This window comes from Octopus sinensis, linkage group LG10, assembly GCF_006345805.1.
Source record: "Octopus sinensis linkage group LG10, ASM634580v1, whole genome shotgun sequence".
Classification (NCBI taxonomy): domain Eukaryota; kingdom Metazoa; phylum Mollusca; class Cephalopoda; order Octopoda; family Octopodidae; genus Octopus; species Octopus sinensis.
This window is the reverse complement of record NC_043006.1, coordinates 89,400,849-89,414,302: the sequence shown is the minus strand read 5'-3', so window position 1 is coordinate 89,414,302 and position 13,454 is coordinate 89,400,849. Positions and strand designations below refer to the sequence as shown.

Genomic DNA, 13,454 nt, shown 5'->3' with positions numbered 1-13,454 from the left:
GGTAAATTAATTACTCTTTTATAGGCATCAGTTTGTTGGCCCCAAACCTGGAACATATGTGGGGAAATTCATCATAGAGCAATGGAAAAAATTGAAGGTAACATTAATGCTGTGAATGAACAACGGAAAGAGAAGATGCAGTGAGTAAATTCCAGTTTTCATTTCCATTTTTTTAGTTTCTTTCTTTCTTTTCAGAATTTTTTGGGAAGTTTATTCACTGGATTGTGCAAGAAGTGGGGAAAAAATCTAATGTTTCATACACTTACCTTTTTCTAGGAGGTGGGGAGATTTTACCTACTAATTACTTGGATACAGTAACCCCTCGCCATATCATGGTTCACCTATTGTAGTTCACCTGTCTAGGTTTATTATTTAAGCTTACATTGATCTCTCTGTGGTGTTGTTTTGCATTTATAATAAAATAAATATATACAAATTATAAAAATAATAAAAAAACATATACAGTACAGTATTGTTCCTATTTCTCAGATTTCCCCCTATTGTGGGTTTTTTTTCGAACATAACACCCACAATAGTCGAGGGATTACTCTACTGTCAGTTCTTAGAAGCGTTTGAATTCACTCTATTACATACGTGAAAAGAACTTACTACATTTGTATTTTGTATGCAGAACACTCTTCCCGGAATTATTTTCTCTCACCCATCATGTGATGATGTTGATATTCATAAACAGTATCATTTCATGACTCTTGTTTCATTGTCATCATCATCGTCATCATCATTTTAATCTCTACTTGATCCATCCTTGATGCATCAGACAGGATGCATTGAAATAGTTTTCAACAGCCTGATGCTCTTCCTGTTGCCAACATTCATCTGTTTCCAAGCAACATCAGATTTTCCCTAAACTGGATATGTTTTTCATTTAACTGGTAAGTGTTTTATTGTTCATAATCTTTCAAGCACACATTTTATGGAGTCATCAGTATAGAGGAATGGAAGTTGTCTCAAGTAGCATTGTCGATATTTTTTTGACTTAGTTTCTAAATCTAAAAGGTGGTGATGCTGATAATGGTAGTGATAGGGGTTGAATGCATGTATGTAAGTATGTGTGTCTGTATGCATGTATGCATGTAAGTGCATGTGTCTTCATAAAATGGTGTATCAAGTTGTGTCCTTTTGCACCAAAAGTAATTTAGCCATTTGATAAATAGAGATCATCCTCATCATCGTTTAATGTCTGCTTTCCATGATGGCATGGGTTGGATGGTTTGGCCAGGGACTGGCAAGCCAGGAGGGTGCACCAGGCTCCAATCTGATCTGGTAAGGTTTCTACAGCTAGATGCCTTTCCTAATGCCAACCACTCTGACAGTGTAGTGGGTGCTTTTTACATGCCACCGGCACGGGGGCCAGTCAGATGGAACTGGCATCAACCATACTCAAATAGTGCTTTTTATGTACCACTAGCATGGAAGTCAGTTTGATGGCACTGGGAAGAAACATGCTCGAATGGTGCTTTTTACATTCCACCAGCGCAGGACCACTTAGGCAGCACTGGCATCAACCACAACAATGATTTCACTTGCCTCAACAGGTCTTCTCAAGCATAGAATATTGCCTAGTGATTGAAGGGTACTCTTAAATGGGCCGGTTATGCAGCACTGGCATAGACCACAGCTATGATCTCACTTGGCTTGTCAGGTCTTCTCAAGGACAGCATATCACCAAAGGTCTCAGTCACTTGTCATTGCCTCTGCAAAGCCCAACGTTTGACAGTCATGCTTCACCACCTCATCCCAGGTCTTCCTGGGTCTACATCTTCCATAGGTCCCTTCCACTGTTAGGGTGTGACACTTCTTCACACTGCTGTCATCATCCATACGCAATACATGACCATACCAGCACAGTCATCTCTGTTGCACACCACATCTGATGTTTATGCCCAACTTTTCTCTCAGGGTGCTTACACTCTGACATGTATGCACACTGATCAATAAAATGAAAAGCAGACTGAAATAGGTATCGGAATTCAAACTAAGCAACTAAGAAACACGACTCAGCTGTACATAATCCACTGAATAAAAGGGAAAAGAGTAAAGTTACAATTTGAGGTTGGGGTGTAATTGATTTCATTAGAATGGTTTTCATCCCACCTTCCCTCCCTCATAAGGACTCTGAATTGCAGCATTAGGCTTAGATGTATTTGAACCCAGAATAGATTGGATCATAAATGTCAGATTCTGAGTTTGATTTGCATCAGGTTCACAAAGCTTTTCTTTTTACAGGGTGTTCACACTTAGTGAAATTGCCTTTATTATGTTCAGGGTTCTTATTTTATGATACACTGAAGAGATGAAACCCTTCAGACAGGATTTCGGCCTTACAACAGCAGGGCTTCACATTAATCCCACAGGGGAGAAGTTATTTAGTCTGATCATTTCAGCTGCTGTGCCATCCCAATGTTGTCTTCATCAACATTATTGCCATCATAATCATTACCATCTCCATGACCATAACAGTCATCACCATCTCCACCGCCACCACCACCACCACCAACACCACCATCATCATCATTACTATTACCATCTCAACTATTACTATCACTGTTACAATCACCATAACTATTGCTATTTCTGCTCCCATAATTTTCATTAATGTCATCATCATCATCATCATCACCTCTACTTTTATCATCATCTTCATCACCACCACAACCACTACAATCATCATTCTCATTATCACCACCACTGTCATCATGATGATTCCTCTCATCATCATCATCATAATTGTCCTCACCACCACCTCCACCACTGCCATTGTCTCCACAATGGTTCCTATCATCATCGTCATCATCATTGTAATTACCATTTTAATGTCCAACTATTTTTCATGCTGGCTTTGGTAGAAGTATTTGGTAGTCAATAAATTAAGAGCAATCTGTGAATTTAAATTATCCATTCAAGCATTTAGATGGTTATCTGAGTATTTTGATTCTACCTGAACAGAGATGCCCCAAAAAATTATGGCAACATTTTTATGCTGTTGTGTTTTAGGGATTGTTCTTTTTTCTTTTACTTTTTTGTTATGCAGCTGTGCATCTTCCCCAACCCTCCCCAACCAGCAAACTAGCAGGTATGGCCTTGTTTTTGTTGGAATAATTCTTTTTACGGTTGGATACCTTTCCTGCAACTAACTTACTCAACTGTGACAGTAAAAAATATTTGTTGACAGTCAGGCAAACTAAAGCAAATAGAATATTACAAATTCTTTCAGAATTAAAAATAAAAAAAACCATGAACTTTGCATTTGGACTTAGCAAATGGTCACTCTTTTCTTTGTTGATCAAACTCTGAAGTGTTTGTGTTTTACAATATTTGTTCTAAATTTCTGGTTTCAAATGTTTTCAAGATCAGTTTTTTTCTTCCATTCTTTCAAGGTCAATAGAATAAAAGACAAGTTCATTTAATCTACTAACCCCCACCCCTACCAAATTTGTGACCTTGCTTTCTCTCTCTCCCCTCTCTCTCTATTTCTGTCTCTCCCTTCTTCCCTCTGTCTCTCTTTGTCTCTTTCTCCCTGTTTCTCTCTCTCTCACTTTCTCTCTTTTTCTTTCTCTCCCCCTCTCTCTCTATTTCTGTTTCTCCTTTCCTCTCTCTCTCTCCCCTTGTCTCTTTCTCTCTCTTTTTCTCTCCCTCCCCTTCTCTCTCTCTCCCTCTCTCTCTATTTCTGTCTCTCCCTTCCTTCCTCCCTCTCTCTCTCTCTCTTTGTCTCTTTCTCTCTCTCTCACTTTCTTTTTCTCTCCCTCCCTTTTTCTCTTTCTCTCTCTCTCTCTCTCTCTCTCTCTCTCTCTCTCGCTCCATTTGTCATGCCTACAAGTATTGGTACCATGGGCCTCCATGATCTTTTACTCCCCACACAACTCAGCACATTTTTTTTTGTTGTTGCATATATTCCATAAAGATTCATGGCTTTTCATGGGAAAGATACAGCAGTTGTTTCCTGTTACCTTCAGCTAGTTTATCTATTGTTTAATAATCTAGTCTTCTGCTCCCCAGAAGACTAGACTTGAAACACAAGACCTATTCAACCCTTAGAGAGGGAGATAGATTTATGTGATATCAGGTGAAACAATTGTAAACCAGGTACAATTTTATTTACCATATTTATTCATAAGTCTCATCCCTAATTTAGTGTTACATCTCAGAACAAAATTTTTCCCTTCATAGTTTTGGCTTTGCATTAAGTCAGACCCCATTTTTTTTTTTTAGTTAAAATCAAATATAAGAGCATGTAACTTATACACAAGTAAATACAGTAACTTTAGTTATAGATAAATGAGGACCTGCTGTCATGTGGTGATCAAATTCGATATTTTAAACTATTTTAAATTAAATTAAACAACTGCCTTTCCACCATACATTTCATTCCTCTTTATTTTCAATCAAAACTGCAAGTAAATATTTTGGGTCGTTTCTCTTCATATATTTTATTTTGTAATACTGCTATTAATCAGAGATTTTCTGTTTCATGTTGTGGCAGTTGTGTATCCTTTTAGAGATTTCACAAAAGCAATGACACCGAGCTAAAATTACCACCATCATGTATAATTTAGCATCAATTTTCACCTGCAGATTTAAATAAGTGAGCAAAATAACCTTTGTATTCGAGTGTTTATCACCCATTGTATATGATATTTCCAGTTCCCAAACAGCACATTCCATTACTAGAGAGATGCAAATTATTTTCCCTTCTCAACTTTGCCATCTTTAACCAACAGCTGCGTTCCTCTGCGTTTACTTAACTCATCTCACTTTTACACAACTTGGATAACTCTAATTCCCAACTGCTTTATATGTTTTTTTTCCGTTTGTTTTGCCACTACCATCACCTTCCCTACCATTGTTTATTTTACAAGTCTTTTCCAGATTCATTTACAATTCCAATAATTCATATTTTGGTTAATCTTCTTCGGTTTTTAAATGTCTTCTTTCCCAGTTATTACTCACATGTCTAATATTATACCATATCATAATTCTGAGACACATGGCGCCATCTAGTTGTCCTTTTAAGAAGGAATTGTGTCTTTGTTATTTTTGAACAGTTATTAAGTGTTTTGATAGTTTTTTTTTTTTTGGTTTTTTTTTTGTAAGATTTCATGCTTTCTAGAGAGAAAATTCAATGTATTTGACTCTTTGGAACTTCCAAAACTGGGAGGAGTGGGGAAGGAGGAAATCATCACAAACCAGAGATCTGGCCTGAATGCATGCATCCATGTAAGCCCACTAAAGGCACCAAAGGACCAGGTGACAGTGTTAAACAGGGCAACAGATTAATTTCACCATCCAAGTAGGCCATAGTGAGATTTGAACTCAGTACCCAAAAGGGCCAGATCAAATACTGCAAGGTATTCTATTTAAATTGGAATCTGCTAAAAGCACCCACAGTGCCTGGTATCATGTTTAATCGAGCAAAAGATGAAGTCTACCACATAAGAAGATCATGTGGGAAATTGAATTCAGAATATGCAAAGCCTGAATGAATCTCAAAAAGCATCTCATTCAAGGTTCTAACAATCCTTCCAATCCACCACCATTGATGGCCACTTTGTTTGATAATCCCAAAAAGATGAAAGACACAGTTTAATTAGTTGCTGCTGTTGCTGCTAATAAGCAGTCTCAGATAAGCTCTGGCATGCAAGGAATTGGTGAAGCAACTAGATACGTTTCACAGATCTCTTATTCCACTCTAACTGTGTCTCCATTTAGCCAGGAAAAAAGAAAAAAAAGCATATTGCATACTCCAGCATGTATTGCTAGTATAATATATGAGGTACAGTGTCTTGATTCCTGGATCAGAGAGTATGTTGTATTCTTGAATAAAACACATCATTTCACACAGCTCCAGTCCACTCAGCTGTAAATAAGGAACTCTGCAATGGACTGGCATTTGGTTCTGGGGCTCTGCTGTGATCCTTACAAATCCCAGATCTCCAGACAGCAATGTCCAGGGTTTGGTGATATACAGTGTTCCACTCATTCCACTGTCCTTGCTGGATCAAAGACTTTCCGCTCATGACCACCTCATTGCTTAGTAGTATATCTAGGACTACATAATTCAATGTATCAATATCACTGGTCTCCAGGGATCTATGAAGGTCTATGGAGACTACTTCTCTCTCCAGATTCAGCAATTTTAAAAGAAAAGGGAGAAAAAACATATGCAGGCATAGTTGTATGGTTAAGAATCTCACTTTGCAAGGATGTGGTTTTGAGTTCTGTCCCACTGGGCGATTCCTTGGCCTAGAGTCTTCTATTATAGTCCTAGGTTGACCAATGTTTTGTGAGCAAATTTGGTAGATGGAAACTGTGCAGAGTCTCATCCATTATATTTGTGTATGTGTGTGCCTGTGTGTTTGTGTGTGTGACTTTGTGTTTACGTTTGTCACCAATAGAATAAGTATCAGATTTTAAAAAATTTAAGTCCTGGGGTCAATTATTCAACTTAACACTTCAAGGTGGGTGCCCCAGCATGGCCACAGTTGATTAACTGAAACAAGTAATAGCTAAAAGATAAAAAGAAGAGACCAAGTTTGATTGCTTGCATTAAACATGGAAAAGTAGGTGCAAATACAACTGAATGGTTTGCAAATTTGCTTTGCCACCATGAGGTCCTGGGTTCAATCCCACTCTATGGCACATTGAGCAAATACATTAACCACAGCTTTTGGCTTGCTCAAAGCCTTGGATGCGAATCTGAACTGGCAGAAACCATATATAAATCCCATCAGAAGGACTGTACCTGTATTTCAAAACCCAGTCTTGTTACACTTGTGTCACACGAATTTTAAGAATTACATAGAAGATACGTGTCTGTGGAATACTTGATCACTTTGCATGCTAAACTAATAAGTAGGTTGTCTAATTAATTGAACAACTGTAAACTCATACATTAAAATTGATGGGAGAGGCCATCATCATTTCAACATCCACTTTTCTTTGCTTGCATGGGTCAGATGGAATAACCGGATGCCTTTCCTATCACCAACACTTGCCTGATACCAAACAAGGTATTTTTTCCTCTCATGAAAGATTTCAATCAAACAACACCTATTAAGAGTAGATGACACTTGTTTACAACTATTGTGTGATATCAAAAGAATGGAAACACACACACACATTCACACATACATATCTGCATGTGTGCATACACACACATACACACATACACACACACCACAATAAGCTTCTTTCAGTTTCCAGTTAATAAATCCACTCACAAAGCTTTGATAAACCCAGGCTACAGAAGAAGACACTTACCCAAAGTGTTTGCACTATAGCACATCACGGGATTGAACTCAAAACCCTACAGTTGGTAAGCAATCTTCTTAACCACCCAGCCACAGCCATGCTTGCACTTATTTCCATCATATTTAAAAAGAATATTGTCATCCCCGAATATAGACAAATTACAAACCAACCAAAATATAACAAAGCTAGGAAGACAATTCCAAAACAATATGCCCTTATAAGCTGGCTACAGGTAGAGAATTTCTAAAGAAATTTTTAACTAATTGCCTCACATTTTTCAATTTTATTGGAATCATAACTTGTATCATACAGTCAGGTCATAGTTATAACCTGACATTATCATAAGATAATTTTAGTGTGTCATTATGACAATATATGTCATTGTTCTGATTTATTCATTGAAAGAAGAAAAGAAAATAATACATTAATGTTCTTTTGCATTAAAATTGCAATTAATAATAATAATAATAATAATAATAATAATAATATTAAATGAGAATAATCTCTAAAAAATTTAGACTAAGATTTTGCAGAATCTTTTTCTTGCTTTTTAAATCTTATCGACAGAAAAATTGTGAAAGGATCATTAAGAAAGCTAATTACAATACTCATCAAATGTGCAAAAGCTGAACAGCTTTAAGTATTCACACATTTGTAACATTTTCATTTTCAAACATATCTGTGTTTTTTAACACTTTTCTTTCTTCAGCCATTGGATTGCAGCCATGCTGGAGCAATTCCTTGATGGGTTTAGTTGTGCAAATCAACTGTAGTACTTAGTTTTAAGTGTAGCATTTATTCTGTCAGTCTCTTTTGCTGAACTGATTAGTTCAGTAAATAAACCAACACCAGTCATCAAGCAGTGGTGTGAACATAAACACAAAGGCACACATATATATATATACATATAACTATATATATACACACATACACACACACACATGCACACACACATGCATGCACACACACACAACAAGCTTCCAAACAGTTTCTTGGCACCAAATTCACTCACAAGACATTCGTTAGCCCAGGCTTTCTAGAACTGAACCCAAAACCACATGGTTGCAAAGTGATCTTAACCACGCAGGTATGCACCCACTTGTTACCTCCACCCTGTTACTTGTTACTTCCAAGGTGGAAGTATTGTTTTCTGTCGTGTTTGTTTGTTTGTCTGTGGACAAGACATCTCAAGAACCACTGGATGGATTTGGATGAAACTTTCAGGGATGTTTGGCCTCATGACTGGCATGCACTGATTAGATTTGGGGATTGATCCAGTTTTTTTTTTCATTTAATTTTTTAGAGTCGTTTGGGTCATTTTTAGCGTTCTTGTTTGTGAGAGCAAACAACTTTATTTCAGATATTCTCATTTTAAAAAATCATCTCCAGCTAAACATTGAGAGGATGCTGGTGTTGCCTTGGTGGAGGTTTGCACTCTCTGAGTGCTCTTGTTTATTTTGTTTTGCTTTGTTTTCCATGCCAGGATAAATTTGCAAGGGTATTCATTGGGGTATTTATGGGTAGAGGTTATTAATTTAGTGTGCAAAACACAACTACACCTACAGTCTTCTTGGGTCTTCTATGAGCAACAACAGTGATGCTGTCAGTGTTCCATTCAATGACTTCTACTCTTTGTCTGTTTAGCATTCAGATTGCTTTTTTTTAAATCAAAATAATGGGAATAAATAATATTCCCATTATTTTGAATTAATCCTGCCTTATCTTGTATCTTTGTATTTTGATGATGGAATTGCTTATTTTTAGAACGACATTGTAAGGTAAGTGTGAGAGGTGAGATCTGACTGTTTTGAAGATAAAATGAGTGGAGTATTTGGACTGGACATGACTGGATTAAATGCTAAACTGTTGAAACCAGTACTTGGAGGTTTTGAAGCCTTCTGCAGACAACCCTCCCTATATGCAAAGTATTCATGCCAGGGTCTCCTGTTTTAGGATATCTCCTCTCTCTCTCTCTCTCCCTCTCCTCCCCCTCCCCTATCTCACTTGGCTCTACAAAAGGTCATAGGCATTTCTTTCCTTCCTGACTAAAAGATTACATAAAAAATATATATATATATCAGTGGCTGCCAGAATAAACATGTACAAAGAAGGATTTCCAAGGAAGTGACATTTAGAGGAGGAATGAGTGGGTGTGGAAATTGGTGTGGGGTCTGAGAAATGGACACACTATGAGTGACAAGAAGAGAAGAGACATATAAGTGAGAATATCAAATTGGAGATCTTCCAGACCAACCTGCTAGAATAGGTTTGATATTTGTATGAACCATGGGAGAATATTATTGGGGGTAAATAGGGTTTTTTGTTTTTAACTTGATTTTGTGAAAATGGGGATGAACTAATGGTTTTTGCAGGCCCTCCATGATTATTAGAATTAATGCAATTAATCTTAATTGCTTCCCTAATATGAACTCAACTTTGGTTTTAAGTTGAAGAGTTTTGAGTGTGCTGGTAGCCAACTTCATGTCAATCCATGTCGTGGCCCTTCTTTGGATGCAGTCTAAGGTGTTTGCATGAATATATGTAGTCTGATCAATAAGTATCCAGACTGTTGCCATAGTAAAGAAGCTAAAGCATGCAGAGTGAAGCTGCTCAGCACAGATTGACCATGAACTCTGCTGTGCATGCGCATTGAAGCTTAACATCACTTCCACTGTTTACAGCAGTGCCTGAAAGGAAGGTGTGTAGCATGTAATTGTCGCATTGACCATGATAGAGAAAGCTGAGCAAAGAATTTGCCTTAAATTTTGCCAGATGCTTGGCAATACCTGTTCAGAGGCCTATGCAAAGTTTTCAAAAAATTTCTATCATTCTCGACACAATCAAGGAGATCTTGTGCAGCTGAAACCCAAGTGTCTTTTTGGTAAGCTGAAAGCAGTTTTGGCACAAACTTGGCAGACATATGTCTCAAACCCAAATCTTCAGTGATACTGAACCATAACTAATCTACACACCCTCTGATAACTCACGGATGGTGATTCGACGATTTCCCCTCACAGCTGCATGCACATCAGCAATATTTTTCTCAGTTCTGCTGGTTGCATGTCTCCCAGGACATTCGTCAATATCATTTTTTTTCCCATCTTGAAAATGTCTGAATCACTTATGCACTTGTATGTAGCTCATACACTCCTCTCCATACAATAAGTATCCGAACTGCTGCACAGGCCTCTGAGCAGGTATTGCCATGACAACTTTGTCATAGTCAATGTGATGATCACATACTACACACCTTCCTTCCAAGCACTGCTCTAAGCAAGAGAAGTGTGGTAGAATGTTAAAACTTAGTGCACATATACAGCAGAGTTCAAGGTCAATTTTTGCCAAGTAGCTTCACTCTGTGTGCTTTAGCTGCATTGCTATCGCAGCAGTCTGGATACTTATTGATCAAACTTCGTAAGCAGGAAGACTTTCCCAGATTTAGGTCACTTCTCCCCTTTCTGTTACATTTGAACTTTATAGAGATTTAGCAATTGATAAATACTGAAATATTTTCTTGTGCAGAAGAGTCTTTGTAATGTCAGGTATGTCTTTACCAGGAGAGATCCTCAGTAATGTTAAGAAGGCCTGGCAATTGTAGCTATCTTGACAATCCTAGTTACACACTGTTCTTGTATAGGAGTGGAGTACAATATTCTTGATATTTTCTTGATATGTTGTAACTGTATCAAGTTTCTTAATTTTGATAATGCAATTATGAGAAAAGCTCATTTGCTATACTTTGCTGGGGAAACCTAGAGCGGATTTGCTTCTGGCTGATCTGAAAATGACAAATGAAGAGACACTCAGAAGAATTTGCAGCACATAGATCTGTATATGTGGTTTGTCAAATGGGATTCTCAAAGTATCATCTGAATGAAATGTTGCCTCTCAGTAAGTAAATTAATATCTCAAATGCTGCAGCATGTCTTGTGTACGTTTAACACAGTCCGCTGCATGGAAATTGATAATAAGTAACATTATGAATTATGTAATAGAAGTACTGTAACCCAGAACAGACAAAGTAAGAAGTAATACATTATATATTTGTTTAATCACTCATTGAGCAGAGTGACACAGTGGAATCATGATGGACCACAGATCAAAACTATGCTCTGTGAAGAAATGGATGTCATATTTGATATTTATATATTATATATAAGGTTTCTTCAAATATACTAACCAAATATTCTTGTGGTCAGAGATGACAACAACACCAGCAGGACCTTTCTTTTGGTATAAAGGATAAGGTTAAAAGACCTTAAGAAATGGAATACTGCCAATATTCACATATTTCTCATTTCTTGAAAAATTGTACATCTTACAAATGACTACTACATTTTTTCTCTTTCTTCACCACCAGAAAGCTCTTTCTTCACCACAGCATCATATATCTTGTGGACATTCAGACACCAAGGAATGCTATTGCTAGATAGCTGTTGAGCCTGCACTAGGTTCATCCAACCTTTCAACAGGTTTAAAAACAAGGTTTAACCTTATTTTTAAACCTGCTGGATTTCTAGCAACCCTCCTCACCAGGATAGCCTGGTGGGGGTGCCAGTTTAGTCACCAGCAACCCAACCATGCAACAGGTTGTACTAGATTCCATGTTACCAGTAGCACTTATGAGAGCCTCATAAGTGTCAGGTCACTTATGAGACATACATGCATGGTCCACTTCTGTCTTTCAGTCTAATCACCATCTGGAAATTCGCTCAGACCAAACTTTGGTCTGTCCATCATTCCGATCCATGAAAGGACTTAATATTACAAATGTCATAGACATCGTGCTTGCAGATGATGACATAATCCAGCAAGTGCTAAACTTTAGGCCTTGGATGCATCCATATTGTTGTGTGATTACCTTTGTGCACAAAATGAGTGCTTGCAATGTAAAGTCCATGTTCATCGCAAAGCTCCAGCAGCATAAGACCATTGCTATTCAATTTCCTTACTCCAAAACATCCTAGAAAGTTCTATGTTTGCCAGTCTGTTCCAACCCTGACATTGAAATCCCCCAGTAGAATGACTTTATCAGAGTTGGGGAGTTTTCTAAGTATGGCTCTCAGCTGGGTATAGAAAATAGTTTTATCTTCATCACAGCTAGTCAAAGTAGGTGCATAGACACTTATTAGAGTAGCAAACTACTCACCTTTCAGGTGCAGTCATAGAGTCATTAAACATTCATTTATAGGAACAGGAAGCTCCTCCAACTTCTTAATGATATCAAATCGAACTGCAAAGCCAACACCAGCTTCTCTGCACTCTGCCTTCTGCCTCCCCTTCCATAAGAAGGTGTACCCACCTCCTACTTCCTCAAGCTGACCATCACCTTCTATATGAGTCTCTGAAAGTGCAGCTATATCAATGTTATAGCAGTTCAGCTCATGAGCAACAAGTGCAGTGCATCATTCGGGCCTACAATCACTCTTGTTATCCAACAGATTGCACACATTCCAACTAAGTTCCATCCAGGTTTTGTTAAAAAAAGTCTTTTTGTTTTTCGAGCGCAGGGTGGACATCTGTCAGTTGCACTAAACTGACCAGATATAGAAAGACAGGCAATTTTTGGTTCACTTTTTCTAGAACCTCCCTGGCCTCTGGGTGAGCAGTACCCTCTCTAAATGGAGCTGCTCAGACACCCATGCAGCAACCGAATCCTACTGCTGTCTTGGGTGACAAGGTAACAACTTTATACTTCTAGCATGGGCCACCTACGTGTAGGTCACTGATTACATGCTTCCAACCTGTCAGGTCTGCATGCTCCACCACCTGCCCATCACTGCAGGACTTCTGAATAAAATTAAAATATGCTAAAAATATATAAATACATGCTAGCATGGAAAGCAGATGCTAAACGATGATGATACTAAAAGTAAAGATACAGATATAGGCATAGGAGTGGCTGTGCGGTAAGTAGCTTGCTTACCAACCACATGGTTCCGGGTTCAGTCCCACTGCGTGGCACCTTGGGCAAGTGTCTTCTACTATAGCCTCGAGCCAACCAAAGCCTTGTGAGTGGATTTAGTAGATGGAAACTGAAAGAAGCCTGTAGTATATATGTATATATATATATATATATATATATATATAATATATATATATATATATATATATATATATATATAAATTAAATTAAAGATAAAACCACTATTAGGCAAATCAAACAGTGAAAAACATAAACCAAA

At 37.7% G+C, this 13,454-nt stretch overlaps 1 protein-coding gene across 2 annotated transcripts in view; it reads left to right on the top strand.

The window, feature by feature from the left end:
- LOC115216561 (THUMP domain-containing protein 3-like) overlaps positions 1 to 13,454 on the top strand; it is a 419,115-nt gene that overhangs the window by 170,784 nt on the left and 234,877 nt on the right. For both annotated transcript variants that reach the window (XM_029786026.2, XM_036506919.1), the window contains exon 2: positions 25 to 140. In XM_029786026.2, the coding sequence (XP_029641886.1) occupies positions 25 to 140 (116 nt within the window). The remainder of the gene's footprint in view (positions 1 to 24; positions 141 to 13,454) is intronic.